Genomic DNA, 15,362 nt, shown 5'->3' with positions numbered 1-15,362 from the left:
CTAAATGAATGCAATCAGAGCCTCAGCACAAATACTTTACCCAGATCCCTGTATCATGCCCCAGGTGACCCTCTCCTTTGAGATCATGGTCAGTGTCATCCCCACCTTGGGGAGGGGAAGGCTGCTCATACCAAGCTCAGAGATGCTGGCTTGATTCTTAGGTAGCTACCAAGGCTCTGAGCCTGGGGCTTCCAATGGCCTCATATTGTGGATTCCTGGCTCCTCTGGCTCCCTGGGCACTTGAGTCCTGGGGAAATGCTGGCAAACACATAAAGAAAACAGCAGCAAATATAATCCTTTTATAAAAGAGTTGCTGGCTGATTGAAATGTGTGGTCATTTCTAGTTCTTCCGACGGACTCCTTGGCTCGTAAAGACCAAACATACTTGGCTGCCTTTGGACTCTTGATCATCTTGAGCATGATATTTGTGGTGGTGTTGTGTCTAAAAAAGCAGAAGCGGCGGCGGAGGCAGCAGCACCAGCAGACTGCCGGCTCTTCTGAAGGTGATTAGTGAGTATTTGTCATCTCTGCAGATGCCACTTTGCAGCTACTTCCCCATCAGCTGCCTCTGGAGCTCGTTGGCTGAGCCCAGACTGGCCAAAAAGTCAGTGAATTGTTGGAGGAAAAGGTTTTCCCTTGGGGTTTGGAGGGTCCATAGGACTCTGCAGGCTGATGATGTTGCCCTGAACTTTTAGAAAAGGCAGCATTTTGAACTGAAGTCTAAACATGTACTTTGGGTTTCTAGCCAAAGCTGACTATTACTTGCTTTACCTCCCTCACTACCACTCACCTTATTGTGACAATAATTTTGATAAAGTGAAGTGGTGAAAACAATTGTAAACAGTGGAGGTTATGGATTTGGTCGTGTTCCAGCAAGAGTGTTTGCTAGATGACAAGACTTTGTTTTCTCATTTCTAAAGGTCTAGGCTTCCTATGAAATAAGTTAGATGCGTTGTTCACCATTGACTTGCAAATAATATATTAATTTTTTACTGAATACAAAGTGCTACATATCTATTATCAAGTCTACCCCAAACAAAAACCACCTCAATTCCACTCCTGAGAAAAACGTGGTTTGCAGACACCATTTTAGGCATTTTCTGGATTTTCATATTTATAAATCTATGTTATTATTCATAATTGGGATATATAATAAGGATTATTTTCACATGTTATATAATACCATCTGACCCGTTTTCTAACTTTGTTGTGCCAAATGTAACAAGACAATTTTCAGTGTCATAAATATCATTATACAGCATCATTTTAAAGAGTAGCAAGATATTCCATTATGTAGCTATGCCCTAATTTATTTACTGACCAACCCCATTTGTTGGATGCTTGGGTTCTTCTAATAGCTTTGCTACTATAAAACGCATAGCATGGAATAGCCTCCTCACTGACTTCTGTTGTTGTGTCTAATGAGTGCAAAATGGTCCCTGACTCTATAATAATTCCATGCCTATTTGTGGTTTGGGCTGGTCTGAGTAAGATAAGATTGGACCTTATATCCGTAATTGCCTCAGTAGTAGTTTGGTTGGTGTTGATAATGAAGGTAACGTAATTTGTGATAGAAAGCACAAGAGGAGTAATGCTTTTGTATTTTGTATTTGAGATTTCAGTGTACACATTTTAAGATCTATTTGGAAAATAGATGGATGACATTTAGGAAATAGATGGATGGCAGTTATTAATTTCATTCTGCTGTATTTTGAAAGGGGGAAATTAGGGGAGAAAGGCATGCCTTGAAGTGGAAGTGTGACCATTAGAGAAGAGGGAGGGAACCAGAGAGAGAGAGAGAGAGAGAGAGAGAGAGAGAGGAGGGGAGAATGCATGGGGCAGGGGAAAAGGTGTTGGGGAGTGAAATTGATCAAACTGTATTTTTATGAATGTAAAATTGTGACACAATGAAACTCCCTATTCTATATAATTGAGATGCACGAATTTAAAAACAAAAAAGAAATAAGAAGACACCTTAATAATGATAGCTTTGGGATCTTTTAGCTAAGATCAGGTACAGAGTTGCTTTCATAAAAAAACAAAATTATAAAAAGAAGGGGGAAATTGAGGAATAATTTTCAAATATCAATAAACTACTACAAAGCTTTATAGCAGAGTCACTCAAACTATCAAAGTATGGAGTGAATTGAGCCATTTCTATGAAAAAAAATATGTGAAAGTATAATATTCAGAGCATAGGGTCAGATGTGCAGACATTTCATGCATCTCCAGGTTTTGACTTTTCAAGATGAGAGTTTTGAGCTTCTCTTTCTTTCAATCTCTTTCAATTTCATTCCATTTAGAATGACCCAAATATGCAGAAGCAATCTTCATCTTGGGAGTAAGCTATTTCCTAAATTTGCTTTCACGTTGAAATGATCAGTTTACAATTGAAACAAAAAAGAAGGGATTGAGAAAAAGAGACTAAGAATATTTCCCTGTGATACATAGAAAATTTTAGGACACTAGATAAGCGAGTTAAAAGAGGATGCATGTGTATGCAAGATAGAAATTGAAGGAGGGTTAAAGAAGCTATGTGTGTGCACATAAAATGGTCACTTTGTAAAAGGCAGAAGACATAACTGGGCATGCTTGTAATGGCCCATGCCTGTAATCCCAGCAACTTGGGAAGCTGAGGCAGGAGGATTCCAAGTTCAAGGCCAGCCTTGGCAACTTAGTGAGACCCTGACTCAAAAATCTCAAAATAAAGATGATTGGGGATGTGGCTCAGTTGGTAGAGTGCTTTGGGTTCATTCCCTAGTGACACACACACACACACACACACACAGGCAGAAAACAAGAGGCGATTGAGCATATGTTACCCTCAAGAAAGTGATAAAGATATTGGTAGGAAAAAGTTACAGTCAATTACCTGTGCCAGCTAGTTTGGCCAAAAAAAAAAAAAAAAAAAGAATTCTTGATACCTGTGAAGGCAGGCATGCCACATACAAACATCATGTAAGTACAAGATGTTTGTAAATTTGAGTTCTGTAGCCTTGGCAATATCTACCTTCACTTTGTGGCTACTTCTGGCATTGGCTTTGTGATAAGTAGAATATTGACCCTAACATAAATGTCCACCTCCACCTCCTAAACCTTCGAACCTATAATATGTTATCTCACGTGACAAAGGGATTGTGCATTGACAATTAAGGTACTGAGCCTGAGACGAGGAGATTAGCCTGAATTATCCAGGCAAGTCCAATCTAATCACATGAGTCAGAGACCCCACATTTTGAACTTGGAGAAAGAAACCCATAAGCCAAGGAGGGTGGACCACCTGTAAAGGCTGAAAATGGCCTTCAGTGGTCAGTCAGCCTATAAGGAAATAGGGATATTAGCTGTACAGTCACAGGGATTTGAATTCTGCCAACAGACATGGAAGCAGTCATGATCCAACCACAGAGATGTAAGCCTATTGATAACTAGTAGGAATTTCCTCAAAAATGGAACTTCCCACTAATCTAACATTAATCCTTTTCTCAGAGGACATAGTCCTCAAACTAAGCATTAAAAGTTACATCCAGTGCTGGGGTTGTGGCTCAGTGGCTCAGCACATGTGAGGCACTGGAGTTTAATCCCCAGTACCACATAAAACTAAATAAAGGTATTGAGTTCATTGACAACTAAAAATATATTTTTTAAAAATGGTCACATCCAGATTTTGTTTGTTAGTTTTCTATGCCTCAACTATACATATTTACCTTATTAGGCCATGTCAATAAATAAAAAAGAAATGCCAAGGTTATCTTAGCTGGTTTCTAATCCCTCCTTTCCCCTTCCCCTCCCCTCCCCGTCCTTCCCCCTCCCCCTCCTCCTCCTTTTTCTCCTTCTCTCTCTCTCTCTCTCTCTCTCTCTCTCTCTCTCCCTCTCTCTCTCTCTCCCTCTCTCAAATAGGGCACATAAGGTACAAGAAACTGTAACTATGAGTTACTGTCTTTGTCCATCAGAGTTGCCCCCATTGGTTTACCCACTTGGGACTTGTGTGGCTGAAGCCTGTATATAATAGGACTAAGCAAAACTAGCAGGGGTTACAACCAGCTCCCTCGAACAAACAGAAGAGTCTCATCTCTCTCAGCAATGATTTCTTAAAGGCCAAGTGTCTTTTACAAAATACATCACCTTTAGTCAACATTTAAACAGAAACCTTCACAGTTTAAAAACCGAAAGTTGATGATATCATCTCATTTGCCCTTCAAGATGCTAAATTGATAATCAAATCCAAAAGTATAGAAACAGATTTTTTTTAATTGTCTGCTTTCATTTTTAAATAGGGGCTTTTTTAAAAAAAGTATTTTGTAATAGGTTTGAAAGAATAGTTTAATAATTCTGTGTTGGTCTGCAGACATCTGAAACATTATATTCAGCTCTAAGCACCACTCTTATTTTTTTCTTAGAAGTGTCAATGTTTTCAAGAGGAACTTTGAAAATAATAGAACCTAACCCAGATCTATAAAGTGTCTGGGAGCTCAGTAAAACAAGACAGAGCTCATGTGTCTTAGCTCCTTCTGTGTTGCTATAACCAAACACCCAAGACCAGATGCTTTATAAGAAGTTTATTTTGGCTCATGGTTTTGGAGGCTGCAAAGTTCAAGCTTTGGCAGCCACATCTGGTGAAGCAGATAGCATCACATAAGGCAGGTACATGACAAAGTAGTGCATATGGAAGAGCACATGCATAAGAGGAGACCAAGGGAAGGTGGAAGGCTTTGTAGCAACCTGATCTTGCAGCAACCAACCCAGTTCTGTGAGACCTAACCCACTCCCATGAGATGGGCATTAATCTCTTCCAAGGGTAGTGCATAACTACCTCCTAGTAGGCCTCACATCTTAACATTACTCCACCTCTCATGACCCGCACCCTGGACACTGGGATTCCAGCACATGGATCTTTAGGGGACAGACCCCATCCAAACCACAGCAACTGAAAATGTTGAGCTGAGAAAAAGCCCAAAAAGAAAGACGTGCTGATTCAAATATCTGAAGAGCTGACACAGGGTACAAAGATTACACTTACATGGGTGGCCCCAAAGGACATCTCAGTGAATGAAGGTTATAAGAAAGTCCAAGGAAACAAGAGACACTTTTCTAACAATTAAAAGTCTTAAAATTGTATGGAAGAAATGGACTTCTGCATTCTTCCACAAAGATTCACTACTACAAGAACTATCCTTCTGCCATGAAAAAATAGAAATCAGTAAAAAAAAAAAAAAAAAGTAACAGCTGGTTTCAGACCTTAGACAACAGGCAGCAGAAAAAAAAAAAAAATGTAGCCCCGAGAGACGGAAAAGGTGAGAAAAGCCCTATGATTGCCCCCAATTTACTGCCTACTCTCCAGGCTGCTCTTAAGTAGGGGAAGTCCTGGTACCAAAACTAGAAAAGGACATTGCAAGAAAAGAGGACTCAAACAACCCTGTGAGTACAGATGTCAAAATTCTTAACAAAATTATAACCCAAAATCTAGCAATATATTAAAAACATGCTACACCAGAATCAAAAAGGTCTTATTCTAGGGACACAGAAAAGCTGAATATTCAAAACCAATGAATAAAATTCACCACATTAGCAGACTAAAAGAAAAACCAGGTGATCATGTCAAGGAACACAGAACAAAGCTTTTGACAAAATTAATACCCATTCATAATTTTTAGACAGGAAGAAAAACTCTCATAAAAGTAGGAATTCAAGGGGAATCCTTCAACTTGACCAAGGACATCTACCAAAATTCTTCCCTTACCATGATATTTTCTGGTAAAGCCTGATTGCTTTTCCCCTGAGATTGGGACTAAGACAAGGACATTCACTCTCACTGCCTTTGTTCACTGGAGGAACTGGCCAGCACGCCAAGATTAAAACAACAAACAAACAATGAAAGGCACACAGATTGGAAAGGAAGAAGAAAAATTGTATTTTTTTTGGCAGATAACATGACTGTGTTTGTAAATACGCCTATGATCTATATCTGGGAGGAATATACCATGGATTGAACTCAGGGGCACTCGACCACTGAGCCACATCCCCAGCCCTATTTTATATTTTATTTAGAGACAGAGTCTCGGTTGCTTAGCTCCTCGCTTTGAACTTGAGATTCTCCTGCCTCAGCCTCCCGAGCCGCTGGGATTACAGGCATACACCACCTCACCCAGCACCTATAATCTATTTAAAAGCTATAAGAGCTAATAAGTGAGTGTAGCACAGTCACAGGGTAAATAAAGGTCAAGATACAAAATCAAGATCCATTGTATTTCTGTATAGTAACAGTGAACAATCAAACACTGAAATAATGTTTAAATATAATTTACAGTAGCACCAGATAATATTAAAGTTTGGGAATAAATTTAACAAAGAAAACACAAAACCCGTATGCTGAAACAAATAAATTTAATGAAACAAGTATAAGACCTGTATACTGAAAGCCACAAAGCAGTATTATTGATGAAAATGAAAGCCAACCTAAATAAATGAAAATAGAAGCCACATTTATGGATCAGTAGACAAAATATTGTTAAGGTATCAAGTGTCCCCAAATTGATTAATGGATTCAAAGCAATCTCAATCAAAATCCCGAAAGAATTTTTAGTAGAAATCAAAAAGCCAGTTCTAAGGTATGTGGAAATGAAAAGAAGCTACATGGCCAAAAGAATTCTGAAAAATAAGAACAAAGATTAAAGACTTATGTCACCTAATTTCAAGATCTACTGTAGAGTTATATTAATTGAAACAATGTAATATTGTTTAAAACTAGACACCTCAATCAATGGAACAAAACAGTAAAAAAATAAACTCACATGGTTAACCAATTTGATACAGGTGCCAAAATAACCCCATGAAGTGATAGTGTTGAGAGAATTAGAGAGCCACATGGGGAAATCTGAACATACAAAAAAATGACTGAATGTGGATCATAAATGCAAATGTGAGAGCTAACATTAAAAAACTTCTGAAAGTAAACATAGGAGAAAATCTTTGTGGCCTTTGATTAGGCAAATCTTCTGAGATAGTTCCCAGTAAACACAAATCAAGTCATAAAAAAATAAAATTGATAAATTGGACTTCATCAAAATAAAAAACATTTGGTCTTTTTTTGTTTTAACAGATACAACTTTTTTAAATACCTTTATTTTATATATTCACTTTTTGTGGTGTTGAGGATGGAACCCAGTGCCTTGCACATGCTAGGCGAGTGCTCTACCACTGAGCCACAACCCCAGCCCACATTTGGTCTTTGACTGTGTTAAGAAATCAGAAAGTGAAGGGGCTGGGGTTGTGGCTCAGCGGTAGAGCATTCACCTAGCACGTGCGAGGTGCTGGGTTCAATTCTCAGCACCACATAAAATAAATAAATAAAACAAAAGTTAAAAAAAAAAAAAAGAAATACCCAATCTTTTAAAAAAAGAAATCAGAAAGTCAAGCACAGGCAGGGAGGAAACATAAACGTTTGCAAAATACATATCTGATAAAGAATGTATATCTAGAATAAATAATTATATATTACTAATGATTAATAGGAGATAGTCCATCATTTAACAAAAGAACATATTCATACAATGAAAAAATTTTAAGCTATAGAAAGAATGGGCTCCTGGTAATATGCAACAACACAGATGAATTTCTAAAGTATTCTTCTAAGTAAAGAAACCAGGCACAATACTGTACATTATACAATCCCATTTATATTTATATCCTTTTTCTCAAGATTCAAGAAAAAGCAGAACTAATGTGACATTAAGCAGATCAGTGGTTACTAGGAGAAAAGATATTGATTGAAAGAAGGCAGGAGGAAACTCATACAAATATTTTTTTTCATGATTTTGATTGGTTACGTAACTGCATACTTAAAAAAACTCACCAAACTTAATGCTGAAAATGGTTGAATTTTACCGTTCATTAATGTGAAACTGTCAATGAGAGGAAGTGTTCAAATGACTCTATTTGTAGTAAAAATTGAGTCACAAGACAAACAAGGCTATTGTTGAGAGGATTTCCGTGGTCCCTAAATTCCTCCAAGGGTGCCAAAGTGAACAACACTTAAGACTGTGCGATTCTGAGTGGGACAACAGTATGGACACAACAATTAGGGAAACCTAGAGGAAATACATCCCAAACTGCATCTGCAGCTAAGTCTATACGAATAATAATTATGGCTTGGGAGTTCTGACTGGCTAGAGAATTCTATTAGGCCTGTGCATGCAACAGTGGGTACTATCTATTTGGTGGCATCACTGGACATCAACATCCGTTTAAGCATCAACATCTTCAAAAGTCCCTTTCCTTCACCTTCTAAATTTGCTTGCAAAAAAAAAAAAAAAGGATTGGAAACTCTTTTTTTTTTTTTTTTTTTTACCACAAAATGATTGCTAAAACAAAAGGTATTACCTGTCCCAGTGGTATTTTTATTTCAGGAAGGATAGAGCTTTAATTGGAAAAAAAAATCTATGTCCAACATTAGCACTTAAGACACAGTGATCAGGAGAAGGCTTTTACTTTTTGGATGCAAGGAGCTCCTTGCCTGTCCCTGTGAAATGGCCTCATTTCAGTAACCATCTCTTTCATGTATGAGGCCATCACAATGTCTGAGTCCTAGGACTTTAAAATCCCTTCAAGTTTTTCCTGTTTTCATATGTATGAGGAATACAATTTCTAAGGTTGTTTTTGGTCTCTTTCAGAAACCATCAAAATGGAGGGTGAAGAGACCAAAGAAAGGTGAGTCCTGACCCTGCAGCAATTGCTAAATGAGGTCTGATCCCCGAGGGTCTATGGTTTGAATAGTCTGGAACCTGAGCCTGCTGAGACCTCAGCAAACAGGAGCTCATGGGGAGGGAGGGGAAAGTGAGACTGGTTAGTCAAGTCATGGTCAAGTAAAAATGAATACCCAGGGTTCTGATGAGGTGAGCATGGGCTGCATCTTATTCATCATGGAAACTCAGCTCCTAGCACAGTGCCTGAGCTAGTGAATGTCCTGCATATGTGGGATGATTAAAAGAAGAACTGAGGAATAATAATAATACGTTCTCTTCAGCCTTGGTGCCTTTGCATCTGCTGTGCCCTCTACTTGGAAGGTTCTTCTGCCACTGCTTCACCTCATTCTTCAGATTTTGCTCAAGCAGCACTTTCTTAAAACCCTTCCCCAAACTAGATCATATCCACCTGTTAGAGTGTCTTGTGGATCCCTGGACTTTTTCTTCAAAATGGCAGATTATACTAACCTATTTGTGAAATTATCTTATTAAACTCTATGAAGAAAACTAAATTAAACTCTACGGAGGGCAGAGACCTATCAGATAAGACCATCATTGCACCACCAGCACCTAGCACAGTGCCTGGCATATGGTAGGTGCCCAATCAGTATTTGTTAAATGAATGAAAGAATGCATGAAAGTTCCTGATTATAAATCCTTTCACAACATAATATAACCAGATTGTCTGGACTCCCATCCCTTTTGAGGAATTGGGCTCTCCAGAATAGCAAGACTCTGACTGCCTGGTCATAGGGTCAAGCAACCCTCAAACAAAAATCTGGCCACAGAGACAAGGTTATGACCCCCCAGGGCACTGAAGCCACCAGAGTGCTCTGCACTAATCCAGTGATTCCAGCAGCAAGACTAATTGGGGAGCCAGGGTACAAGGTCCTGCCTGTCTTGTCAGACGCAGTTCAGAGATGGTCTAGAAGAGCCTATAATGAGAAGACAGCAGAGAATCAGCACAGGGCAGGGACAAGGCCAGATAGAAATGCAAGCTCAGCCGGACACAATGGCACACACCTGTGATCCCAGTGGCTCAGGGGCTGAGGCAGGAGGATCACTAGTTCAAAGCCAGCCTCAGCAAGGGCGAGGTGTTAAGCAACTCAGTGAGACCCTGTCTCTAAATAAAATACAAAATAGGACTGGGGATGTGGCTCAGTGGTTGAGTGCCCCTGAGTTCAATCCCTGGTACCCCCCACCCAAAAAAGAAAAAAAAATCCAAGGTAATTGTTGAAGGAGGCAATGATGACGATGTAGACCAGGGTTCTTTTCTCCCACCTTCTCTATCTCTCTCTTCAATAATTTGTTTCTATTCATTGTTATTACGATGGTCCCCTTTGTCTGCCTTATCACTGAAATCTAGAAAAATAAAGTGGTATTACATGAAATCTCACCCAATCCTTTTTTTTCCCTATTTTTCCAGAGTGGAAATCCATGAACCTGAACAAAATGATGAAGAAGTTCAGTGTATTGTTCACTATTCAAAGACACCTTCAGGCAACCATAATGCTACACACTTTTAATTAAAGCACAAATTCCATATAAGTATTCATGTCCCTTTCCTCTGTAAGTTTTGGGGCAGCCTTTTTTGATTTCGTGCTGGAGATGAGAGAACATTACCCTTAGTACTAATGGGGGCTCCAAGACTCCTTCTGAGTGAAATAACCTCCCTAAAATATCAGCTCTGTTCCCTGTGCCAGTAAGCAGATATAAATTTTCTATCTGCTTCTTTTAATTTCAGAGCGCACTCATGGGCTGAGCCCACCTGAATGACTCCTTGCCTGGGAATAATGTTTAGGACCAATGCCTCCGACTTCAGATCAGATTCCTTTCTTAGTTTTACCGAATTTGTTTTTATAGGGAACTCCTAGTTCTGAGAACAGTTACTTTTATCTGCCTCCACACTCTAAGGTGGTGCCTCATTTCATTCTCTGAACTTGGAACTGAACAACTACCTCTTCCACCAGAGTAGGAGTTATGTATTTTACAACTTTCTCGTGTTCATGTTAATATTTTAAAATATAAAGAAACATATACTGTGATAATGTAATTAGTATGTTCTGAAGAAAAGCCCACCACTTGTAAGGAATGCTTTCCCCCTTCAGGACGGTAGAGAATACAAGGACCTAGTTAGAGTACAGGCCACAGTGAGGGGAACGCCTCCATTTTGGGAAATCAGGAAAGACAGAGAGAAACTGGATCCTGGAGCCGTTTCTGTCTGGGTTGCTGCTGTTATTGGGAGGATTCACCTGCCCAATAAGCAATTAAACAAGTGTTGGCAGAGAGCATTGAGAAAGCAGGGAAATGCTGTGTCTTGTGAGCCCTATTTTCTCTGGAATAAAAAAACGACTCAGATGCAAGAGAGACCACCATGCTCCTGAGAAAACAACAAAAGATTTCAACCAACAAGATATAAATGAAATAAATGGTCTATCGGGTCCTTTGAGAAGTCTCAAAGAAGCCACAGATGGACAGTCTGTCCAAATGGACTTAGACAAACAGAAGTTTCCCTGGTGGTCAGTGAGGGATTTTGATGATAGCCGAGTTATTGTGAAGTTTCATCTGATTGGAAGCAGAGCTGGGGAGGAGAGCGCTCACCTGGATGACATGAGTGGACAAGGCCAGGACTCTTCCAACCCATGGTCAAGAGACAGGAGCTGGAGTGGAAGTAGGAAGGCCAGGCTGCAATCCTTAGCCGGTGGACGTCCTGGGGGATATGAACGGCCCACAGCAGGGCCAGCCAACTGAGGACCATTTGTGTTGGAAGCAATGACTGGAAAACTGGATACAAGCAAGAGAGAACCCAGTAGAAATGAGCGGGAAAGCCTGGCTGTAACAGTGGCATAGCAAACGAGGGACCAGCCTCAGTCCAAACCCAAAGAGATCTTTAGGAGGCCCAAGTCTTACAAAATTGTTCTTTATATTTTCCATAAAAGGCTGTGGAGGGTTGTGGACTGCTACCAGAGTCAGGCTGATCCTTGGGATATTACCATCCGTGCATCCTGCCCCTGCCTGCCCCTAGCTGGTTGGTTTCTAGTATGTTTTGTATAAAGTAGTTATCAATAAAGAGTTTTGGTGCAATTATTTAAGCCTGCATCTTCTATAATACCCAAGCCTTGTAGCCTGATGTCCCTCTGGGTCCTCTTATGCACTTCCTTTCCCCAGCATCTTTGTGGCTGGACGTCTTCGACTCCTTCTCCTCTCTTCCCCCTAGCCGTTGCAGAAGGGGAGCTTACGGACTCCTACATATTTATCTCAGTGGTGGAACATTAAAAAACAAGTGAGAGAGGTTGTTTCTGAGGACAACTAGGAAATTCCGAGTAAGAAGGACACCTGCTTTTACGTTTGTAACCTTTCACACTCAGTAATTTTTAAATGATGTGCTCACATGTACGTTAAACAACTGTTTAATATAAAGCTATTTCCTGAAAATATTCTGACTATAAAATCATGGTTATAAAGGCATACACGGACATAGACCTGTAGCATGTGAGAAGGGCCAGGAAGTTTCTGGAAAAAAAAGAAAACTAGACTCTTTGAGGGCAGGGATATGACGGGCTTTACCAATGGATCCCAGGCCACAAAGTCAGTGCTTCAAAACATATTTGTTTAAAGATTGAATGAAACATGGACACGCCCTTTGGTGAAGGCATCACTCCTTTATATACTAAATTCTCCAGGCCTGCTGAGTTACAAGTGTGGGGGAAAGAAAGAAAGGAAAAAAAAACCAAAGAGAAAGTGGAACGAGGTCATCATTTATAATAATAGCACTAGTTTGGTGACTGTGTGTTTACCGTGTGCCAGCTGCTCTTCTAAACCTTTGAACTCATTATGCCTTTTAATCCTCACAACCACCCTGAGAGGATGGCTGACCCATTTTGCTGAAGAAGAAAGCTAAGCTCAGAGATGGCCAAGTAGTTTACCCCAATGTTGTTCACTTAGTAAGTGGGGAAATTTAGAAAGTAGAGCTGGGGAAACTGGGAGTCACTCCCCCATCCCAACTCCCCACTTTATTTCTCACCTCTCTAACTATGACAGTTGTGTACAGGTTGAACATCTCCACTGCATCTTGCACTATACCACCTCAGCCCCTTCTTTTCTCAGGCCCTTATTTACTCATTGCAAGAACATGGAAGTCATTCACTACCCAGCTGATCCCAGTGTCCTACCCTGCCAAACAAACAAGGAGCCAATAGTGAAAAAAGCTCTCCCTCCCATTCCTTTCCTGAGCCACACCACCCTGACCTCCAGCTTCTTCTGTGCGTTTCCATAGACACACTCTGCCTATGTGTGTGCATGTGTCTGTGTATTCTCCTTATTTGAGCAAATTTGTTTTTTCCTACACCAGAGTCTAAGAAAATCAGAAGGCTTTTGCTAGGATCATTAGGAGAGACACCAGGTTCCACCGTAACACTTCACATTAAAAACATACAGCTATATTTTATCGGTTTTCAGTCTTGCCCATATGCTAGCAAGTTGGGGGGTCTTAAAAGTGAGGTTCTGATGCAGCCACATCTATGTTTATAGAAGCTAAATTCATAATAGCTAAACTATGGAACCAACCTAGGTGCCCTTCAATAGATGAATGGATAAAGAAAATGTGGTACACTTGTACATTGCTGGTGGGACTGCAGATTGGTGCAGCCAATTTGGAAAGCAGTATGGAGATTTCTTGGAAAGCTGGGAATGGAGCCACCATTTGACCCAGCTATTCCCCTTCTTGGTCTATTCCCTAAAGACCTAAAAAGAGCATGCTACAGGGACACTGCTACATCGATGTTCATAGCAGCACAGTTCACAATAGCAAGACTGTGGAACCAACCTAGATGCCCTTCAATAGACGAATGGATAAAAAAAATGTGGCATTTATACACAATGGAGTATTACTCTGCATTAAAAAATGACAAAATCATAGAATTTACAGGGAAATGGGTGGCATTAGAGCAGATTATGCTAAGTGAAGCTAGCCAATCCCTAAAAAACAAATGCCAAATGTCTTCTTTGATATAAGGAGAGTAACTAAGATCAGAGTAGGGACGAAGAGCAGGAGAAGAAGATTAACATTTAACAGGGATGAGAGGTGGGAGGGAAAGGGAGAGAAAAGGGAAATTGCATGGTAATGGAAGGAGACCCTCAGGGTTATACAGTGGAGGGGGTAGAGAGAGAGGAGGGGAGGGGAGGGGAGAGGTGGGGAGGGGGGAGGGGGGAGGATGGGAAAGGCAGCGGAGCACAACAGACACTAGTATGGCAATATGTAAATCAATGGATGTGTAACTGATGTGATTCTGCAATCTGTGTATGGGGTGAAGGTGGGAGTTCATAACCCACTTGAATCAAAGTATGGAATATGATATGTCAAGAAATTTGTAATGTTTTGAACAACCCACAATAAAAAATAAAAAAAATTAAAAAAAAAACCATTTTAAAGGGGAAAAAAAGAGTGAATTTTAGGATGAAGCTTGAAAAATACAAAAAAAAAGAAAATGTGGTAAATGTATATAATGGAATATTATTCAGCCATAAAGAAGAATGAAATTATGGCATTTGCCAGTAAATGGATGAAACTGGAGACTATCATGCTAAATGAAATAAGCCAATCCTTAAAAACCAAAAGCCAAATGTTCTCTCTGATATGCAGATGCTAATTCACATCAAGCAGTGGGAAGGGAAGAATAGGAAGTGCACTGGATATGACAAAGGGTAATGAATGGAAGGGAGAGGGAATGGGAATAGGAAAGACAGTAGAATGAATTGGACATAATTTTCCTATGCTCATATATGAATACACGACAAGTAAAATTCCACATCATGTACGACCCCCCAAATGGGAAATTGTACTTTATGTATGTATAATATGTCAAAATACATTCTACTGTCATATGTAACTACAAAGAACAAATAAAATCTTTCTTGTTAAAAGTGAGGTCCCATTGTCCATCTGTTCACTCCAGGAAGAGATACAGACAGACATGGAGTCCTGCACCATCCTTAGACACAAATTTCCAAGCCTGCTCCAATATGAACAAATAACACCCTCAGTCTGGTGAACAACTGCCACTCTGAACTGAATCTTCTATTTCCTATGCTCCATTTAATTGTCTTTTTTAATTTACTCCCTGCCTTAAGGGAACATATACTCTAGAAGTCTTCTTAGAAAGAATAGATGAGAAGTAAATTTAATGAAATTTGGGGTACCTGAACATGTCTTTATCCTACTTCCCACTTTATTAATAATTTGGCTTGCTATAGAATTTGGGGTTGGGAATAATTTTCATTATCTATAGCTTCCAGTGTTGCTATTGAGAAATCTACAAATATTCTGACTCCTTTTCATGTGTTTGCTTTTAGGAACTTCTCTCCAGTGTTTTTGAAATTTTGTCATAAAATGTCTTCTCATCAATTGTGATTAACACTTAGGTGACCTTTTCTACCTGGAAACTCGGGGCCTTTCCTCTGTGGAATTTTCCTGAATTACTTCCTTGATTATTTTCTCCCCTCTGTTTCTCTAATCTCTCACATTAGAATGTTGGATTCCTGGATGTTAAGTCTCTTCACTTGAGTCTCCTGTTTTCTTATCTTTCTTGCCTGTTGTTTATCTTTCTGTCTTTTGTTCTGTTTCGT

General features: G+C 39.7%; 1 protein-coding gene across 5 annotated transcripts in view; it reads left to right on the top strand.

The window, feature by feature from the left end:
• Positions 1-11,825, top strand: part of Cd86 (CD86 molecule) — a 68,587-nt gene extending 56,762 nt beyond the window's left edge. For 4 of the 5 annotated variants that reach the window (XM_027936037.2, XM_027936038.3, XM_027936035.3 and 1 more), the window contains exons 5-7: positions 345-503; positions 8,667-8,703; positions 10,165-11,825. In XM_027936037.2, coding sequence (XP_027791838.1) covers positions 345-503; positions 8,667-8,703; positions 10,165-10,264 — 296 coding nt within the window. In that variant the 3' untranslated portion in view covers positions 10,265-11,825. Of the gene's footprint in view, positions 1-344; positions 511-8,666; positions 8,704-10,164 lie in introns of all 5 variants that reach the window. The other variant, XM_027936039.2, reaches the window with a different exon arrangement.
• Positions 11,826-15,362: the final 3,537 nt, after the last annotated feature.

The sequence above is a fragment of the Marmota flaviventris genome, chromosome 8 (assembly GCF_047511675.1).
Source record: "Marmota flaviventris isolate mMarFla1 chromosome 8, mMarFla1.hap1, whole genome shotgun sequence".
NCBI lineage: Eukaryota > Metazoa > Chordata > Mammalia > Rodentia > Sciuridae > Marmota > Marmota flaviventris.
Note: the sequence above shows the minus strand (reverse complement) of the source record. Positions and strands in the feature narration are given on the sequence as shown.